Below are 15,439 nucleotides of genomic sequence, written 5' to 3'. Positions count from 1 at the left end.
AGGGGTTGCCTTCAAGAAGGTGTGCTCACAGGCATCTGGAAAGGGTGGCGGGGAGGACAGAGCTGTAGAAATAGTTTCCTGATGCCCTGCAGGCTGAGAAGGAGTCCAGGGACACAGGAGGAAGTGCATAACCAAAGCTAAGTTGTGATTTACAATTTGCCCTGGTGTGAAATGGTTAATGCTAAATGTTACATGGTAGAGTAAAACAGAATTTTTTTTTTTACCTTTTTTTTTTTTTTTTTTTTTTTCTGTTTTACCTTCTCAAAACACATTGCTCCTTGCTTTCCAGTTATTCTTTCTATGTGATATTTCTGCCTGGCTCTGAGCTGAATTACTACTTTGGAGGCATGGTCTCCAAATTTAGTGTTGATTTGGGAAACAGTTTTGGTGAAAGAACAGTAAGTGATAGAAGGAAAAGAGAAAATAATTGAAAATGCAAAGCATTTTAAACGCAGAAGAGGAAATCCAGTAGTGAGGCCAATATTTCTCTCTCGTCAAATTTTAAGTGATTCATTCTTAATGTATTTTGATGATGTATCTATAAACTCTGGCTCATAATAGGGAAAATTGTAAATCACAATTTATTTGCTCAATAAATATTAGTAAACATTCTTTACTTTATGCTTATCAAAAGCTTTCCTGGAATGAAGTAAAAAATCCATTTTCCAAGGCATTAAGATAGGCTCTCACTGCCCTGCTATCCTATCACCAACAAGGAGGAGGATTCAGATGGGCAGTAGGGTTATAATGAAGCAGAGAGGGGAAGGTGGTATAGAATATAGAGTCAGCTGACGGAAGTGGTCAGCTGATAGATTTGGAAGGGTGGTGTCTGCCAGAAGGGTCAGGTTCGGGACAAGGATGAGGATAGAGCCCTGAGCTTGGGCTCTGTCCCGAGAGAGAGGAGCTGAGAGAGAGGGTGATGAGTTGCCCTGGCCCCCGAGGGTGTTAGAAGTTATACCTATCTTGCTTTTCAAGTCTTAAAACTTCTGAACTTTGAAATTCTGACTCTTGTTCCCGGTGTGGCTCAGTGGTAACAAACCAGATACCAGTGGTATCCATGAGGATGAGGGTTTGATCCCTGGCCTTGCACAGTGGGTTAAGGACCTGGCGTTGTGGTGAGCTGCAGTGTGAACTGCGGTGTAGGTAGCAGACATGGCTGGGATCTGTAGGCTGGCAGTTGCAGCTCTGATTGTGCCCCTAGTCTGGGAACTTCCATAAGCTGCATGTATGGCCCTAAAAAAAAAAAAAAAAAAAAAATCCTGTTTTACCTTCCTCAAAACATTTTTTTTGGGCAGGGGGAATGGTTCTACGATACAACTTGCTTTTTTCCCTTCTTAAATTGCTACTTTTTTTTCTCCATAGTTTTGTAGGTTTCTCTTCCTTTGCCTACCCCTTAAATATTGGTGCTCCTTTTGTTTTTTTTACCCAGATCCTCTTTTTTGGTTTATAAATCTAATGGCATTATATTAAGGTATAATATTGTATATTGCATGTTTATTATAATGCATATTATGTATGTTTTATATAGGTTGAAGATATCTTTAAATCTGTCCTTTGTCTTTTAACTTTATTTTAATGTCTTTCAAGCATACAGAGTTCAATTTTGGTGTAATATACCTTACCAACTTTCTCTGTGGTCTTTGCTTGTTTGTTTCTTTAAAGGTCTTCTCTACTTTGAGATCACTTATTTCCAATCATATATTTTCTGATAATTTTGTGGTTTTGGTTTTTCATGTTTAAGTCTTATCTAACTGTAGTTTATACTTATGAATGGATTTCTGGAATGAATCTAAGTTTACCTTGTTTGGATATTGTATTTGCAAGTGGCTGGCCTTGTCCCAACATCATTTACTAAGTGGTCGATTCTTTCTCCATTCAAAAGATTATCTTTATCATATACTAAGTTTTGGTGTACACATTGATTCTCTTTTAGACTTCATTCTGTTCCGTTGATTTATTTTTCTCTATATGTATATATACACCAACATAATATTATAATTTTCATAGCTATTTAATTCTTTTGTTTCCCCCTTTACATCTTGAAATAGATTTTTCCTCAGATTCTATAATGACAGATTCTCTTCTGTTTTTTTCTTATGTTACCGCTTTGTCTGTATTAGTATAGGTGTCTTTTCCTTTGTCTATCCCTTAAATATTGGGGTTCCTTTTAGTTTTTTCCCCAGTCTCTCTTCTGTTCTCATAGGCATACTTCCTGAGTGATCCCATTGGCTCATATGACTTACTTCATCAACATAATGGTATCAAAACTTCTAGCCTGGTTCTTCTGTTGAATTTTATAGCAACATATCCATCTTCACTTTATTTTTTTTTCTTTTAAAAAATTTTATTGTGAGTTCCCATCTTGGCACAGCAGAAATTAATCTGATTAGGAACCATGAAGTTTCAGGTTCGATCCCTGGCCTCGCTCAGTGGGTTAGGGATCCTGTGTTGCTGTGAGCTGTGGTGTGGGTCGCAGACATGGCTCAGATCTGGCAGTGCTGTGGCTGTGGTGTAGGCCAGCAACAACAGCTCCGATTAGACCCCTAGCCTGGGAACCTCCATATGCTGCGGGTGAGGCCCTAAAAAGACAAAAAACAAAAAAAAAATTTTATTGGAGTATTGTTGACTTTAATGTTGTATTAGTTTCAGGTGTACAGCAAAGTGAACCAGTTAATACTTTGCATGTATCTATTATTTTTCCCATATAGGTTCTTACACAATGTCAAGTAGATTTCTCAGTGCTATACAGTAGGTCCTTGTTAGTTATCTATTTCATATATAGTAGTGTGTATATGTTAAACCCATCCTCCTCTAACTTATCCCTCCCCTCATGATTTCCCCTTTGGTAACCATAAGTGTGATTTCTTCCCTGCCAGACCAAACTCAACAAGTGGCACCCATTTGTCATGCCTGAAACCTGAGTGCCATCCTTGACCATCTCACGCCACAGTAAATCTCTCATCTTTAACCGTCAATCCATCACCAAATTGCATTGATGACATTCCTAACCAACTGTTAAATCTGCTCATATCGCTCCTTTCACATCACCGCCCTCCTAGTCCAAGCCACCATAGTTTTTCTTCTGGTTTTTCTGTCTCTAGACTTCCTTCTTCTGGTCTCCACACAACTGTCAAACTAATATTTCAGCAAACTAATATTTCAATACAAATTTGGTCATGTTCCTAATTGTTTAAAACTCTTCAATATATCCCCATTTCTCTTGGAACAAAGTCTCAATTTCTTAATAAGATGGAAAGGCCCATGCTGTCTTCATTTTTTATCCCTACAGCCAAACTGAGCTTGCTTTGGTCCCTAGAATGAACCATTCTCATCTTTGTCTGTCTGTCTTTGTGTTATTTTTGCATTCCTGGTACCCTGTCTTTTTGTTGGTATATTGCCTCCTCATCTCAGATAGACCTCCTTTTTACCATAGTACCTTTTACCTATCCTTCAGACCTCATCTCAGATGTCACTTTCTTCAGGGAGAAGCCTTCTTGAGTTAAAAACCTGATGCTGATTTCTTGCTTATACACTCCCAAATCACCCTGAACTTCTCCAAGCACATTACTCACTCCACCGTATTGTAACCACCAATTTAATTATCTATATCCAGCATTAGACCATTTTGCTAATAGTAATACACTGTTATTTTAATTCCCTACTCACAGACCTTTAAAAAGCCCTCATTCCCTAATGAGTAAAGGTCAGATTCCAGGTTTAACTTTATATACTTTTCACTAATCTACCATGTTGGGCTTATAATATATTAATAAAATAATATAATAAATTACTCTTTTCCCATATTTCAGGTCAGTCCTTCAACATAACATGTGTCCTGGTTCAGGACAAATGAAATCTCCAACATTATGTAAGGTATTCCCCAATTGCCCCATATAAATGTAATAATCTCCCCTTTCTCTGAATATCCATTTTTGTCTTATGTACCTTTAAAATTTGAAGCCCATGTTGCATCTTTGCTCTTATCACTCTTCTATCACTATTATAAAACATGGGTCTTATTTTTAAAGCCAAGCACATAACTCAAGATAGAGATCACATCCTATTGATCTATGTCAACACCAATAGTATGTTAAACATGTACCACTGAAGTCTGCCAGTAATACATACTTAGCATTTCTTGAACAAGTTTAATCTCTCTAAGGTCACTAAGAAATTTATCTTTCTAGAGATGTAGCAAGAGAAGAATTCTATTTCCTATTCCAATAAGAGATAAAATAGTTGAATTGTAAAGGAGAGAAAATGACCAAGAGTGGTCATTTCTATGAGTCAGGGGCTGCATAAGAAGGGAGTTTCAGAAGAAAATTAAGAGGCTAAAATAAGGCGGCTCCTTTAAGATTATTTTTATAACTAATAAATTGCAGAAAATGTGTTTACTCAAATGCTGTGTTTCAAAAACACTCCAAAGTATTATTATTATTATTTTATTTATTTATTTTTTTTTTGTCTTTTTGCCATTTCTTGGGCCGCTCCAACGGCATATGGAGGTTCCCAGGCTAGGGGTCGAATCGGAGCTGTAGCTGCCGGCCTACGCCAGAGCCACAGCAACGCAGGATCCAAGCCACGTCTGTGACCTACACCACAGCTCACGGCAACGCCGGATCGTTAACCCACTGAGCAAGGGCAGGGATCGAACCCGCAACCTCATGGTTCCTAGTCGGATTCGTTAACCACTGTGCCTCGGAAAACTAGTTAGTATTGTGTTTCATAGAAATGATAAGATAGATATAGACGTATCCTTAACATTTCTCAAGCTACAAGTGGTCAAGTATATCAAGAAGAGGAGGCTCACCTCTAGGAAATATTGACAGTGCATGTTGAATTTGTTAGGTCTCTTTCCGTTACAGGTGACAGAAAGCCAATTTAAATGGCTGCAGGCAGAAAAGAGAATTTATTGACTCAAATAATTGACTAATTAGTCCACCCAGGTTGGATAACAAAACATCACAGTCTGGGTATTTAACAATAGAAATTTATTCACATTTCTGGAGACTTCAAGTCCAAGATCAAAGTGCCAGCAGAGTTGATGGCTGGAGAAAGCTTTTCGGCTATATCCTCACATGGTGGAGTGAGAGAGTTCTGGTGTCTCTTCCCCTTCTTTCTTTCTTTTTTCTTTTCTTTTTTGGTCTTTTTAGGGCCACATACGGAAGTTCCCAGGCTAGGGGTTGAATCAGAGCTACAGCCGCCCGCCTACATCACAGCCACAGCAACACAGGATCCAAATCTCATCTGCAACATTGGATCTGCAGCTCTCAGCAACATTGGATCCTTAACCCATTGAGTGAGGCCAAGGATTGAACACTCATCCTCATGGATACTAGTAGGGTTCGTTATCACTGAGCCACAGTGGGAACTCCTCTCTTCCTTTTCTTATTCAGGTACCAGACCTATTGGTTTTAGAGTCCCACCCTTATGACCTCGGTTAACCTTAATTACACCCTTATAGGCCCTAACTCCAAATACAGTGGCATTGGAGGTTAGGGCATAAATACATGTTTTGGGTGAGTAGGGGTTAGGGAGACACAATGCAGTCTATGGCACTGACTTGTTAACTTGACTTCTGAGGGACCAGATCTCAGTTTTGCATCTACTTCTGTGGCTACTCTTTGGTCTCCTTTGCTGGGTAATCCTCAATTTCCCCTTTTCTAAACATTGGAAGATACCAGAGTTTAGCCTTGAATCTCTTCTCATTCCCTAAATGATTTCATGCTCACTCACAGCATTAAATACCACTTCATCTGCCCTTGGTTCTTTTACCCCTTCTACTGTATTGAACCTGATTTTGTCAAAAGCACAAATAATTACACATTTTAAATTTAAGGGTTAATTTTCAGTCTTCATCTAATTTTCATTTTACAAAGCTCATTAATGAAAATTTCATTTGATTTATAAGACATCATCCTGTTAGTTTTTTTCTTACCTCTTGAAGACTCCTTCTCAGTCTCCTTAATGGGGTCTTTCTCCTATTCCTGACTACTTAATCTTGGACCACCTGAGGCCTTTCCATCTGTATACTAATTCCTTGGTAATCACATCCAGTCTCATGGCTTCAGTACTTTAAATACACAATGACTTCCAAATTTATGGCTATAGCCTAAAACTGTCCCCTGAACTCCAGGCTTGTATATTCACCTGCCTATTCAATATTTCCATGTAGATATTTTCTAAACAAAGGTAATATGCTCACTGTCAAACTCTTCATCTTCCTTGGAAAAGCTGTTCTTCCCACTGTCTCTTGGTCAATGCTAGCTCCATTCTTTTATTTAGTGGAACCCAACATTTTGGTTCCTGTCACTAACTCCCTCCCTTATACCTAGCATCTAATCTATTTTAAATATCCTATTGTCTCTAACACCAAAATATAATCAGAAGCCATCCACTTCTATCCACCTCCAACAAAACCATCCTGGTTGATGTCACCATGATGTCTGGCTTGTTTTATTACAATATACCTCTGTCATCCCTCTTCCTCCAGTCTGACCTCCACACAGCTGCCACAGTGAGCCTGTTAAAATGTGAGTCAGATCACCTCCCTCCTCTTCTTAAAATCTTACTTCTTCCAGAGTATTTATTTTGTATCCTGAAACTTTACTGAATTAATTGATGAGCTTTAGTAGTTTTGTGGTAGCATTTTTAGGATTTCTATTTATGGTATCATGTCATCTTCAAACAGTGGCAGTTTTACTTCTTTTCCAATTTGGCTTCCTTTTATTTCTTTTTCTTCCCTGATTGCTATGGTTAGGACTTCTAAAACTATGTTGAATACAAGTGGCAAGAATGGATATCCTTGTCTTGTTCCTGATATTAGAGGAAGTGTTTTCCACTTTTCACTGTTGAATATGACATTAGCTGTGGGTTTGTCATATGTGGCCTTTATTATGTTGAGGTAGGGTCCCTCTGTGCCCACTTTCTGGAGAGTTTTTTTTTATCATAAATGGGTGTTGAATTTTGTTAAAAGCTTTTTCTGCATCTATGGAGATGATAGTATAAAATCTTTTTTCAGAGTAAAAGCCGAAGTCTTTACAATAACAAGAAAGCCCTGCACAATCTGTGCCCTCTAGGCCCATTGCCATCTGCTACTACTCATCTTCCACACTCCCACCTCAGAGCCTTCATACTTGCTTTTTCCCTTGTTCTTTCCTCATCAACTTCATCTTGTTCAAATACCACCTTTGCAGTAAGATCCTCCTTGGATATTCAGTTTAAAATTGCAAGCCCCTATCTGACCAGTAACCCTTCCTGTCACATTTTTTTTCCTCCACAATATTATCACTATAAAATATCCTATTGTTAGTGTCTGTTTCTTGTCAAATGAATCTAAGTTTCATGAGGGCAAGGACTTTGGGTTAATTTGTTTATATTTGTCACTGCTTTGTCTCTAGCACTTAGAATAGTGCCTGGCACAGAGTAGCAATCAATAAATATTTGTTGCTGTTGAATGAAGGTCCAGAACCACTCTTAAGTTCGCTTCAAAACCAGGTTCTTCTCCCAGGCTTCCCCATGTCATTAAGTGGCTACTCTATTCCAGTTTTCTCAAGCATGATCCTGGGGATTATCTTTGGTTCCTCTTTTTCCCACATTCCATACCTTGAAATCCCACCAATTCTATATGCAAACACACAAACACACACACACAAACACACACACCTCTGTACCCTTACTTTCCTTTATTTCAAACCCTTATTACCAACCAACATTATATATTTACTTATTTCTCTGGTCTGTCTCCCTCTTCCCCCAAATGTAAACTACATGAAAGCAGATGCCACCTGTTTTGTTCACTGCTGTATCTTCAACATCAAAGATGAAAACCAGCAACTCCAGTCTTGCTTAGTCCTAGCATGTAGGATCGCAGAGAGATATAAATACCTTTTTTCTCAAAGAATCAGTATTCATGTTTGAAAAAGACTCACTTTTCTCGAATTCCATAAGTAAACAATTTGTGTGTCTAAAGCAGTGGAGAAATCAGATTGGTCAGTCTGGGTCACATGCCCCTTAGAGTTCTTTTGTGGCAGAGGGTCTTTGGGGTAAGGCTATGCAGTCTATAGATAGAGGAAGGAAAGTTTCCAAGAGAAAAAAAGAGGTTCTGTTAGCAGAATGGGGCGGGGGGAGAAGGGAGAGAACATGGGGGAGGCAGAAACAACAGATGGCCACCATGAAGATTTTCCAGAGTGGGAGAGAAAGACAGGGATGAGCTGGGAGCCCTGGTAGGGGAAGTATCCCTAAATAACTGCACCCTCACACCCTTTGGGAGAGGAGGTGCCAAAGCCCCAGACCCCACTGTGTGCCATCCCTGTGTCCCTCCCCCTTCTCGAATGACTCCCTGTGGGGAGTTGCAGGGGGATCTCCCTGGCATGAATAATCCTGATGCTTCACCACATAAGCTGGGGCAAAGAGAGAAAAGCAGGGATCAGCAGCATAAACATGATTTCTGTTTCTCACTGCACATAATATTGCTCACCAGCTTTCTTGCGCAATTCTGCATCCACGGCTATCAAGATTAACCACTCATTTTTAGGTAAGGGTAAAAACGAATTAGTTCAAAAACAAGCAACAGCTGGCAAGTGGGCAAATGTATATACACTGGCATTTGGGAAAAAAGGAAAAAGCTTGCTGCTATCATGTAGCTTAGTGTTTCTTGTGTATTTTGTTTTTGATCCACCTAACCACAAGCAGGGTATTTTAAATTGTTAAAATTTATTCCTGAAAATAGAAAATGTATCTTGGGTTCTCCCGAGAGTGGGGTGCCCGGGCTAACCGCAGGCACACGCACATTCTTCCCATAGCACAGCACTTTAAAATTAATAGCACATGCAGAGGAAAAACTAAACCCTTTGACGTCACTCTTGAAATGAGGAAACATAAACAGAAAAGGCTCCACTCCAGTAAGCTGCCTGAGTTGAAGCCGATTGGTCTTTGCTTTTCCTTGCCTGTGGCAACTGACAGCACCTCCCAGCCTGGCAGGCCGGCTGCCGGCTCCCCCAGCCAGTCGGTGGGTCTGGGCACTGCAGCAGGCTCGGCTCTGTCCCAGCACTGGCCTGGGAGAAGCGTGGTGCCCTCCCCCAGAAAGAATCTCTCTTTCTACCTTCCCTCCTTCCAGATCTCTCTGTGTGCTCCTGTGTTTCTTTCTTTCCTTTTTTTTTTTTTTTTTCTTTTTCTTTCTTTCTTTTTTCTTTTTCTTTTTTACTTAATTATATCCCTAATCCTGGATGAAGTTGCTGGATTCCGCAGCACAAGTCTTCATGAACAAGCAGCACCGCTCAGAGATTTCACGGCATTCAAAGGTCACAGAACTGCCACTATGGTTAAATGTCTTGTTTAATGGTTGAGGTAGGTACAACAAATTTCAGCGGCAACTCGTTTTTCTTGAGAGAACAGAATCAAAGAGTGATGGCTGGAGTTTTATTTGAAATGAACCTGTACGTGTGTCTTTTTGGGTCTGTGATTGTTACTACAGCAACCAGCTTTTGAATTTCCTTCCTTTTTCTAGGCGAACTGACTAAACATTATCACTTACCCTGAATTAACTGTTTCATTCCGAGCAGCCTAATGAGACACTCTGGCCTTTTCGCTGCATTTTGAGCCCCTCCTGAGGAGGGCTGCTTCCCCCCTCCCCTCCTTTTTCTTTTTCTTTTTTTAATGAATGCAATGTAATACTTCTTCTCCAGTGTAAATCTTAGAGTTGAGTCATTTGTTCTTTTTGGTGGGACAGGACAGAAAAATGTTGGTAAAAAGATTGTTGAGTGTTTTGGAACAGGGAAAAAGAAAATCCATTTTTCTCGTCTCTTGTTTGTCATGTTTGTTGATAGATGAAAAATTAATAGGAAGAGAGGAAGAAGCTGGCAATGAGATTGAAAGTAGAAAAACCAATGGAAGATGTGTCAGAAAAATGAATTCTTGGGCAAAATGCACTTTATCACTTTGTTGCATTTTTTTTTTTTTTAATGTTCTAGATTTGGAAGTCAACAGGGGAATGCAGGCACTGAGTTATCTGACCAGTGATTTAGATTACATTATTTATAAAGGAAAATAAAAACTTCTATATTAGTACTACAAATTTGCTAATTATCTTTTACTATAATAGTTGAAAGCAGAGTGAGATATTTAATTAGGGGTTTGAGTGATTGAACCTGGGGACTAATTAATCATCTATAGACTGGTCTTCATGTGTTCAGCCAGAATGACTATTAAAATGTTGGAGTAAACCTCTTTGCCCCTGGAGACAGGCATATGCATTTATATACAGTAAACCACTAACTGTTGCAGGAAGCAGAGCAATTAAACCCAGAGCTAATGTTTTCTGTGGCACATTATTATTATTACGGGTTGAAGGGGACCCCTGCTAAAAATCATTCCTATCCAAAGAATCATTTATTGTAGGAGCAATTCAAGTAATACATGGTTAACAATGGATTTCCTTATTACCCTTCTCAAAGTTATGCAATAGCAAGTAAGACAGGATTGTTTGAAACCATTTCTCTGTTTCCAGAACTCCTTGATTTTTTCAAAGGTTTCTATTCTCAACACTTAGAAATTTTTACAACTGGGTCATGTTAGCAGTAAGATGAAGCAAGGTGTAAAACACATCATGCATTTCAAAGGGTTAACAAAATTAACCGCATAAGAGTGTAATGTACCAAGTTAAGAACTGCAAAAATATTAGCTCTGAAATGCAGAGGATGTGCTGTGAATGGACAATTGCTTTTCTGCAGCGCCTAGTGGGAAAACAAGGACTTTGTGTGTTGCAAATGCCTAACTGCAGCTCCTCCATTTCCTCTGCTTTATCTTTCATTACTGGCTGGTGAAACAAAGACGGGTGTCAGTAGTTATGTCTTGATTGACATTTTCTCTAATAAAATGAAGTTGCTTTTTGTCCAAAGTAGAAACCCAAAGTTAATGAGCTGCAACTCCAAGGTCTGCATCCTTTTTATAATGACTTTTACCTGACACTGATTTCAGAGTGTACTCACTCAGTTGAACAACATGAGACAAAATCACTGGTGACTATATGTCAGCCAGTTAGCTGAGAGAAACTCTTTTTTGAATCAAATTCCTTAGGGTAAGGGTGGAAAAATCCAAGATGTGTCAGAAGCAGACATCAACTTAGGAAAAATAATTGTGCCAGTACATCTTATAATGCCTTACACGGTTTTCAGCACAGTTACCCATTGTCAGCTCTTAATAAATACCTAGTTAAAATGTTTGCTGAGAATGTACTACTTTTCATATATTGTAAATTAGTTAAATGATTTTCAAATATGGTATTTTCAACTGTCTTTGAAAAAAGTTTCTGGTGTTAGTCCAGCCTAAAGTATCATCCGTTGAGGAGGGCATTCCAAACATTGACTGGTATTCTTTTCAGCCAAAGGACCATTTTATCCCAAATAGGTGCAAAAGTCAAAGGAACATGTTTCCTCAAAGTGAGAATGTATCACCTGGAAAATACCTCTACCTAGTAATTAATCTTCCAAAGCTGAATGTGTTGTTAGCTAGGCTCAAATCTCAGGGGAAGCTGCTTGTTGACTTACAGAACATAGTGTTGGAAGGAATTTATTAAGCAGCAAACTAATCCCAAGCAAGACTAAAAGGGCTTCATTATATTAAAGAGAAGTGTCAAAATTAAGAACCAGAATAGACTTTAGAACATCTAAATGTCAAAGCTACGGTATACTAAGTGGTTCAACTCACATTGACTTTTGGGGGGTAACCTATCAGGTGAGAGAGATAACTTATTGAAGGACCCTCAGTGTTGAGAAGTTTTTACCCAAAGACTCCACCATCCCATGGATTCAGCTTTTATATTCCACAGGAGTCCATAGACAAATAGGAGTCTCTCTTCTAGGAGAAACATCTAGTGAGAAAGAAGGGATTTGGCATTTGGAAACATGATGAGACCATCTCTATCAGCACCTCCCCATGGTGGCGTCCCCATTTCTCCTCAGGGCCTCCCCATGGGCATCCTCACTTCTAAGAACTTGCCTTGGGGGTAGCTTTGGGATCCTTAGAAGCATGGGTACCACAGGTTTTACAAGCATCTTTTAGGTGGCTTTGTCAACATGCTAACTTTGATTCATGAGGTGATGCATACTTGGTATATTAGCAATCTTTAAAGTGGTTGATATGGAGATTTGGCAGGGGAAGGAGGAAAGAAGTCATGTAGAAACCCAAACTAACCAAATATCTGCCATGTTCCAAGCGTTATTAGAGATATGAACAAAGAGAACAAAATGTGTCAAAGTGCTAGTGTGTAATCAAGGCACTTATACTTTCCCAAGAATCATTTAGGTGTCTGGATGATTTAAGTCTTATTTAGAAAGTGACTGCATGAAGCAAACTAAAAAGCCAAAGTCAGAGACCGGGGACCAGTGGGTATCCTCAGTCCGGCCCTAACTAGTTGGACGACTCTGAACCATGAACTTACTCTAGACCTCAGTTTAATCACCTAGAAACTGATTATATTGGATTGTTGCTGACAATACTTTTTTTATTTTTTATTTTATTTTATTTTTTTGTCTTTTTGCTGTTTCTTGGGCTGCTCCCGTGGCATATGGAGGTTCCCAGGCTAGGGGTCTAATCGGAGCTGTAGCTGCAGGCCTACACCACTGCCACAGCAACTAGGGATCCCAGCCGTGTCTGCAACCTACACCGCAGCTCATGGCAACGCCAGATCCTTAACCCACTGAGCAAGGCCAGGGATCGAACCCGCAACCTCATGGTTCCTAGTCAGATTCATTAACCACTGAGTCACGACGGGAATTCCACAATACTTTTTTTAGATCAAATTTTTCATAGTATTCTTATTTGGAGTTTTTTTTTTTAAATTCCATTTAGGAGTTTCCATCTTGGCTCAGTGTTTAATGAATCTGACTAGGAACCATGAGGTCGAGGGTTTGATCCCTGGCCTCAGTGGGTTGAGGATCCAGCGTTGCCATGAGCTGTGGTGTAGATCACAGATGCAGTTCGGATCCCACGTTGCTGTGGCTCTGGTGTAGGCCGGCGGCTGCAGCTCCTATTAGACCCCTAGCCTGGGAACCTACGTGTGCTGCAGGTGCAGGCCTAAAAAGACAAAAATAAATAATTAAATAGAAAATAAAAAAATAAATAAAATTCCATTTATATAAAAATGAGTGTCAAACCTTTATTCAAAAAACATTAGTGTGTGCTTTCAACATGCCAAGGTCTCTGTCTGTTGAGATGAAATGAATGAAAAGATAGATGAGCAATGAGCCCCACCCTCAAGAAACTTGCATTCTAGTTGAACATGTAAACAAATAGTGGAGCTTGTGCAAAGAAGTGGAGGAACAAAGGAAAGTTTGGAAGGAAGGTCATGATGAACAAAAACAGAAGAGACAACTCTATGCAAATTGAATTCAAGAAAAAAACCTGAATTTTCTATCTATACAGATATTTTCTTTTAGTATTGTAATCTTTAATATGACCAGTGGAAGGCATTGTCATTCTTTTGAAATATATTTGTAATGGTGTTCTTAAAAAATATAACGTTGGAGTTCCCTCTGTGGCTCAGTGGGTTAAGAACCTAACATTGTCTCCATGAGGACTGGGTTTGATCCCTGGCCTACCTCAGTGGGTTAAGGATCTGGCATTGCTGCAAGCTGCAGATGCAGTTTGGAACTGGTGTTGCTGTGGCTGTGGCGTAGGCTGGCAGCTACAGCTCTAATTTGATCCCTAGCCTGGGAACTTCCATATGCCTTAGTTGTGGCTTTAAAAAGAAAAAAGAAAAAAAAAAAAAAGTGTTAAGGAGAGCCAGTTTCCCCACTGGTTAATTAAACTATTGTACAGGTTTGAGAAGGTGAATTAAATCTGTGCATTGCTGTCTTTTCCATCATCTCTTGAACTTGGAACCCCAAGGGGTTCTGAAAGGCAGGAGTCCTTCAAGAACTTTGACAGCAACCCCAGATGCCAGTAGCCATTTGGTACAAGTAAGGAGAGTTCCCAGTCTGCGGTGGGCTTGACCCCTGATGCACTGTAGTGTCGCAGAAATGTCCTCAGTATCAGGAAACTCCCATGAAGGCTCAGAACTTCCAGAGATGACCTGCATAAGTTAAGGCAGACTTTTTAAACTTTGGAGCCTTCAGCTGTCTCATCTTTAAAAAGAGGCTCTTAGATGTCTTTTTCCTTTCCAGATTCTGTGCTTCACCCCAATAAGATTAATATTGATGCTTAACATTAGTTTGTTTTTATTCTTCCACCTCTCCCATCCTTTATTTCTACCACTTCCCTTAAAAATTTGCCTTTATCCAAATTTACATAATTTCACCCCCAAAGTACCTTCATGGCCAAGAAAAAACAAAAACAAAGAAAGTCCCTGGGTTTTGGAGAATTTCTCCTCAGGGGGACTATTTATTGCTCCCCAGAGAAGGCCACCTGTGCTCGCCCCTTTTCTCTCCTCAGAGGCTGATGCGCCACCACTCCATGGCTGCAGCATGTGCTTTGTGTTCATTGTAGCTGTGGGCTTTAGTGTGACACAAGCATCTTTTTCCTAAGTGCCAATCACTGTCCTAGATTATCTGTGTTATTTCACTTATATCTCCTCAGCTCCACTTCTGGTTACTTTTAGAGAATAACTGAAAATATGTTGATAATTAAGTTGGAGGAATCCTCAGAGGGCAGTTTTTTTGGTAAATGGGTTGTCCATTGAGGTCTGCTCTGAGACCTTGCCCCTCTGTACGGGGTGGCTGCCTCATCTGACTGGTGGGATTTGATGCAGTTCAGTTCCCAATGGATGTAATCTGAATGTAGCAGTGGTGGGATCCAGCCTGGTCAGCGCTTTCCTGCTGGCATCTCCTCTGGGTCTGGGTTTACAGTTAAACATCTCAAGCATGGAGAACAGGGAGCAGGGTTTGTTGTTTCGGATAAACCTAAAATTAACATGACACAAAACACATAAATCTATTAAGGAACGTATAATTCTCAATACACTAGGGTATAAATCTGCCAGTATTTTAGAAATCAAAATCTTTCACAGATGCTTTATACATTTATTTGTATACCATATAGAAGTTTGAAAATAGTAGTCTTCGCCAATATACCACTAAGAAAGTTTCCCTCTGTTTTTCTCTCTCCCTCCACCCTTCCTTCCTTCCTCCCTCCCTTTCTTCCCTTTCTTGCATTTGTAAGAAGATGGAAAAAAATTCAGATTGGTAATGAGATTTTGATGGGGTTTCCTTTTGTAAAATTTGCGTAGTGTTTGTTTTAGTTTTTCCTTTCTGGTGGTTGGTGAATGTGCATAACATTTTTCATTAAAATTCCTGCTCAGATTCTTTTCTTATTAATACCTTTTGTGTTTTACATTCATAATTAACATATAAATAAAAAACATATGATATCCTTTTTATGTAATGAAAATCATCATTACCTACCCACTGCTTCAGACATGCAAAAAAGGATTCTGTTCAAAACA

The 15,439-nt window shown here is 39.5% G+C and overlaps 1 protein-coding gene across 4 annotated transcripts in view; it reads left to right on the top strand.

Annotated features, from left to right (window-relative positions):
• Positions 1 to 15,439, top strand: part of PDE7B (phosphodiesterase 7B) — a 467,494-nt gene that overhangs the window by 114,241 nt on the left and 337,814 nt on the right. Inside the window, exon 1 of one of the 4 annotated variants that reach the window (XM_021087547.1) lies at positions 8,853 to 9,348. The exons of the other annotated variants lie outside the window; for them this stretch is intronic. Within the exon in view, the coding sequence (XP_020943206.1) occupies positions 9,328 to 9,348 (21 nt within the window). The 5' untranslated portion in view covers positions 8,853 to 9,327. Of the gene's footprint in view, positions 1 to 8,852; positions 9,349 to 15,439 lie in introns of those variants that run through there. 4 annotated transcript variants of the gene reach the window in all.

Source organism: Sus scrofa, chromosome 1 (assembly GCF_000003025.6).
Source record: "Sus scrofa isolate TJ Tabasco breed Duroc chromosome 1, Sscrofa11.1, whole genome shotgun sequence".
Taxonomy (NCBI): Eukaryota; Metazoa; Chordata; class Mammalia; order Artiodactyla; family Suidae; genus Sus; species Sus scrofa.
Note: the sequence above shows the minus strand (reverse complement) of the source record. Positions and strands in the feature narration are given on the sequence as shown.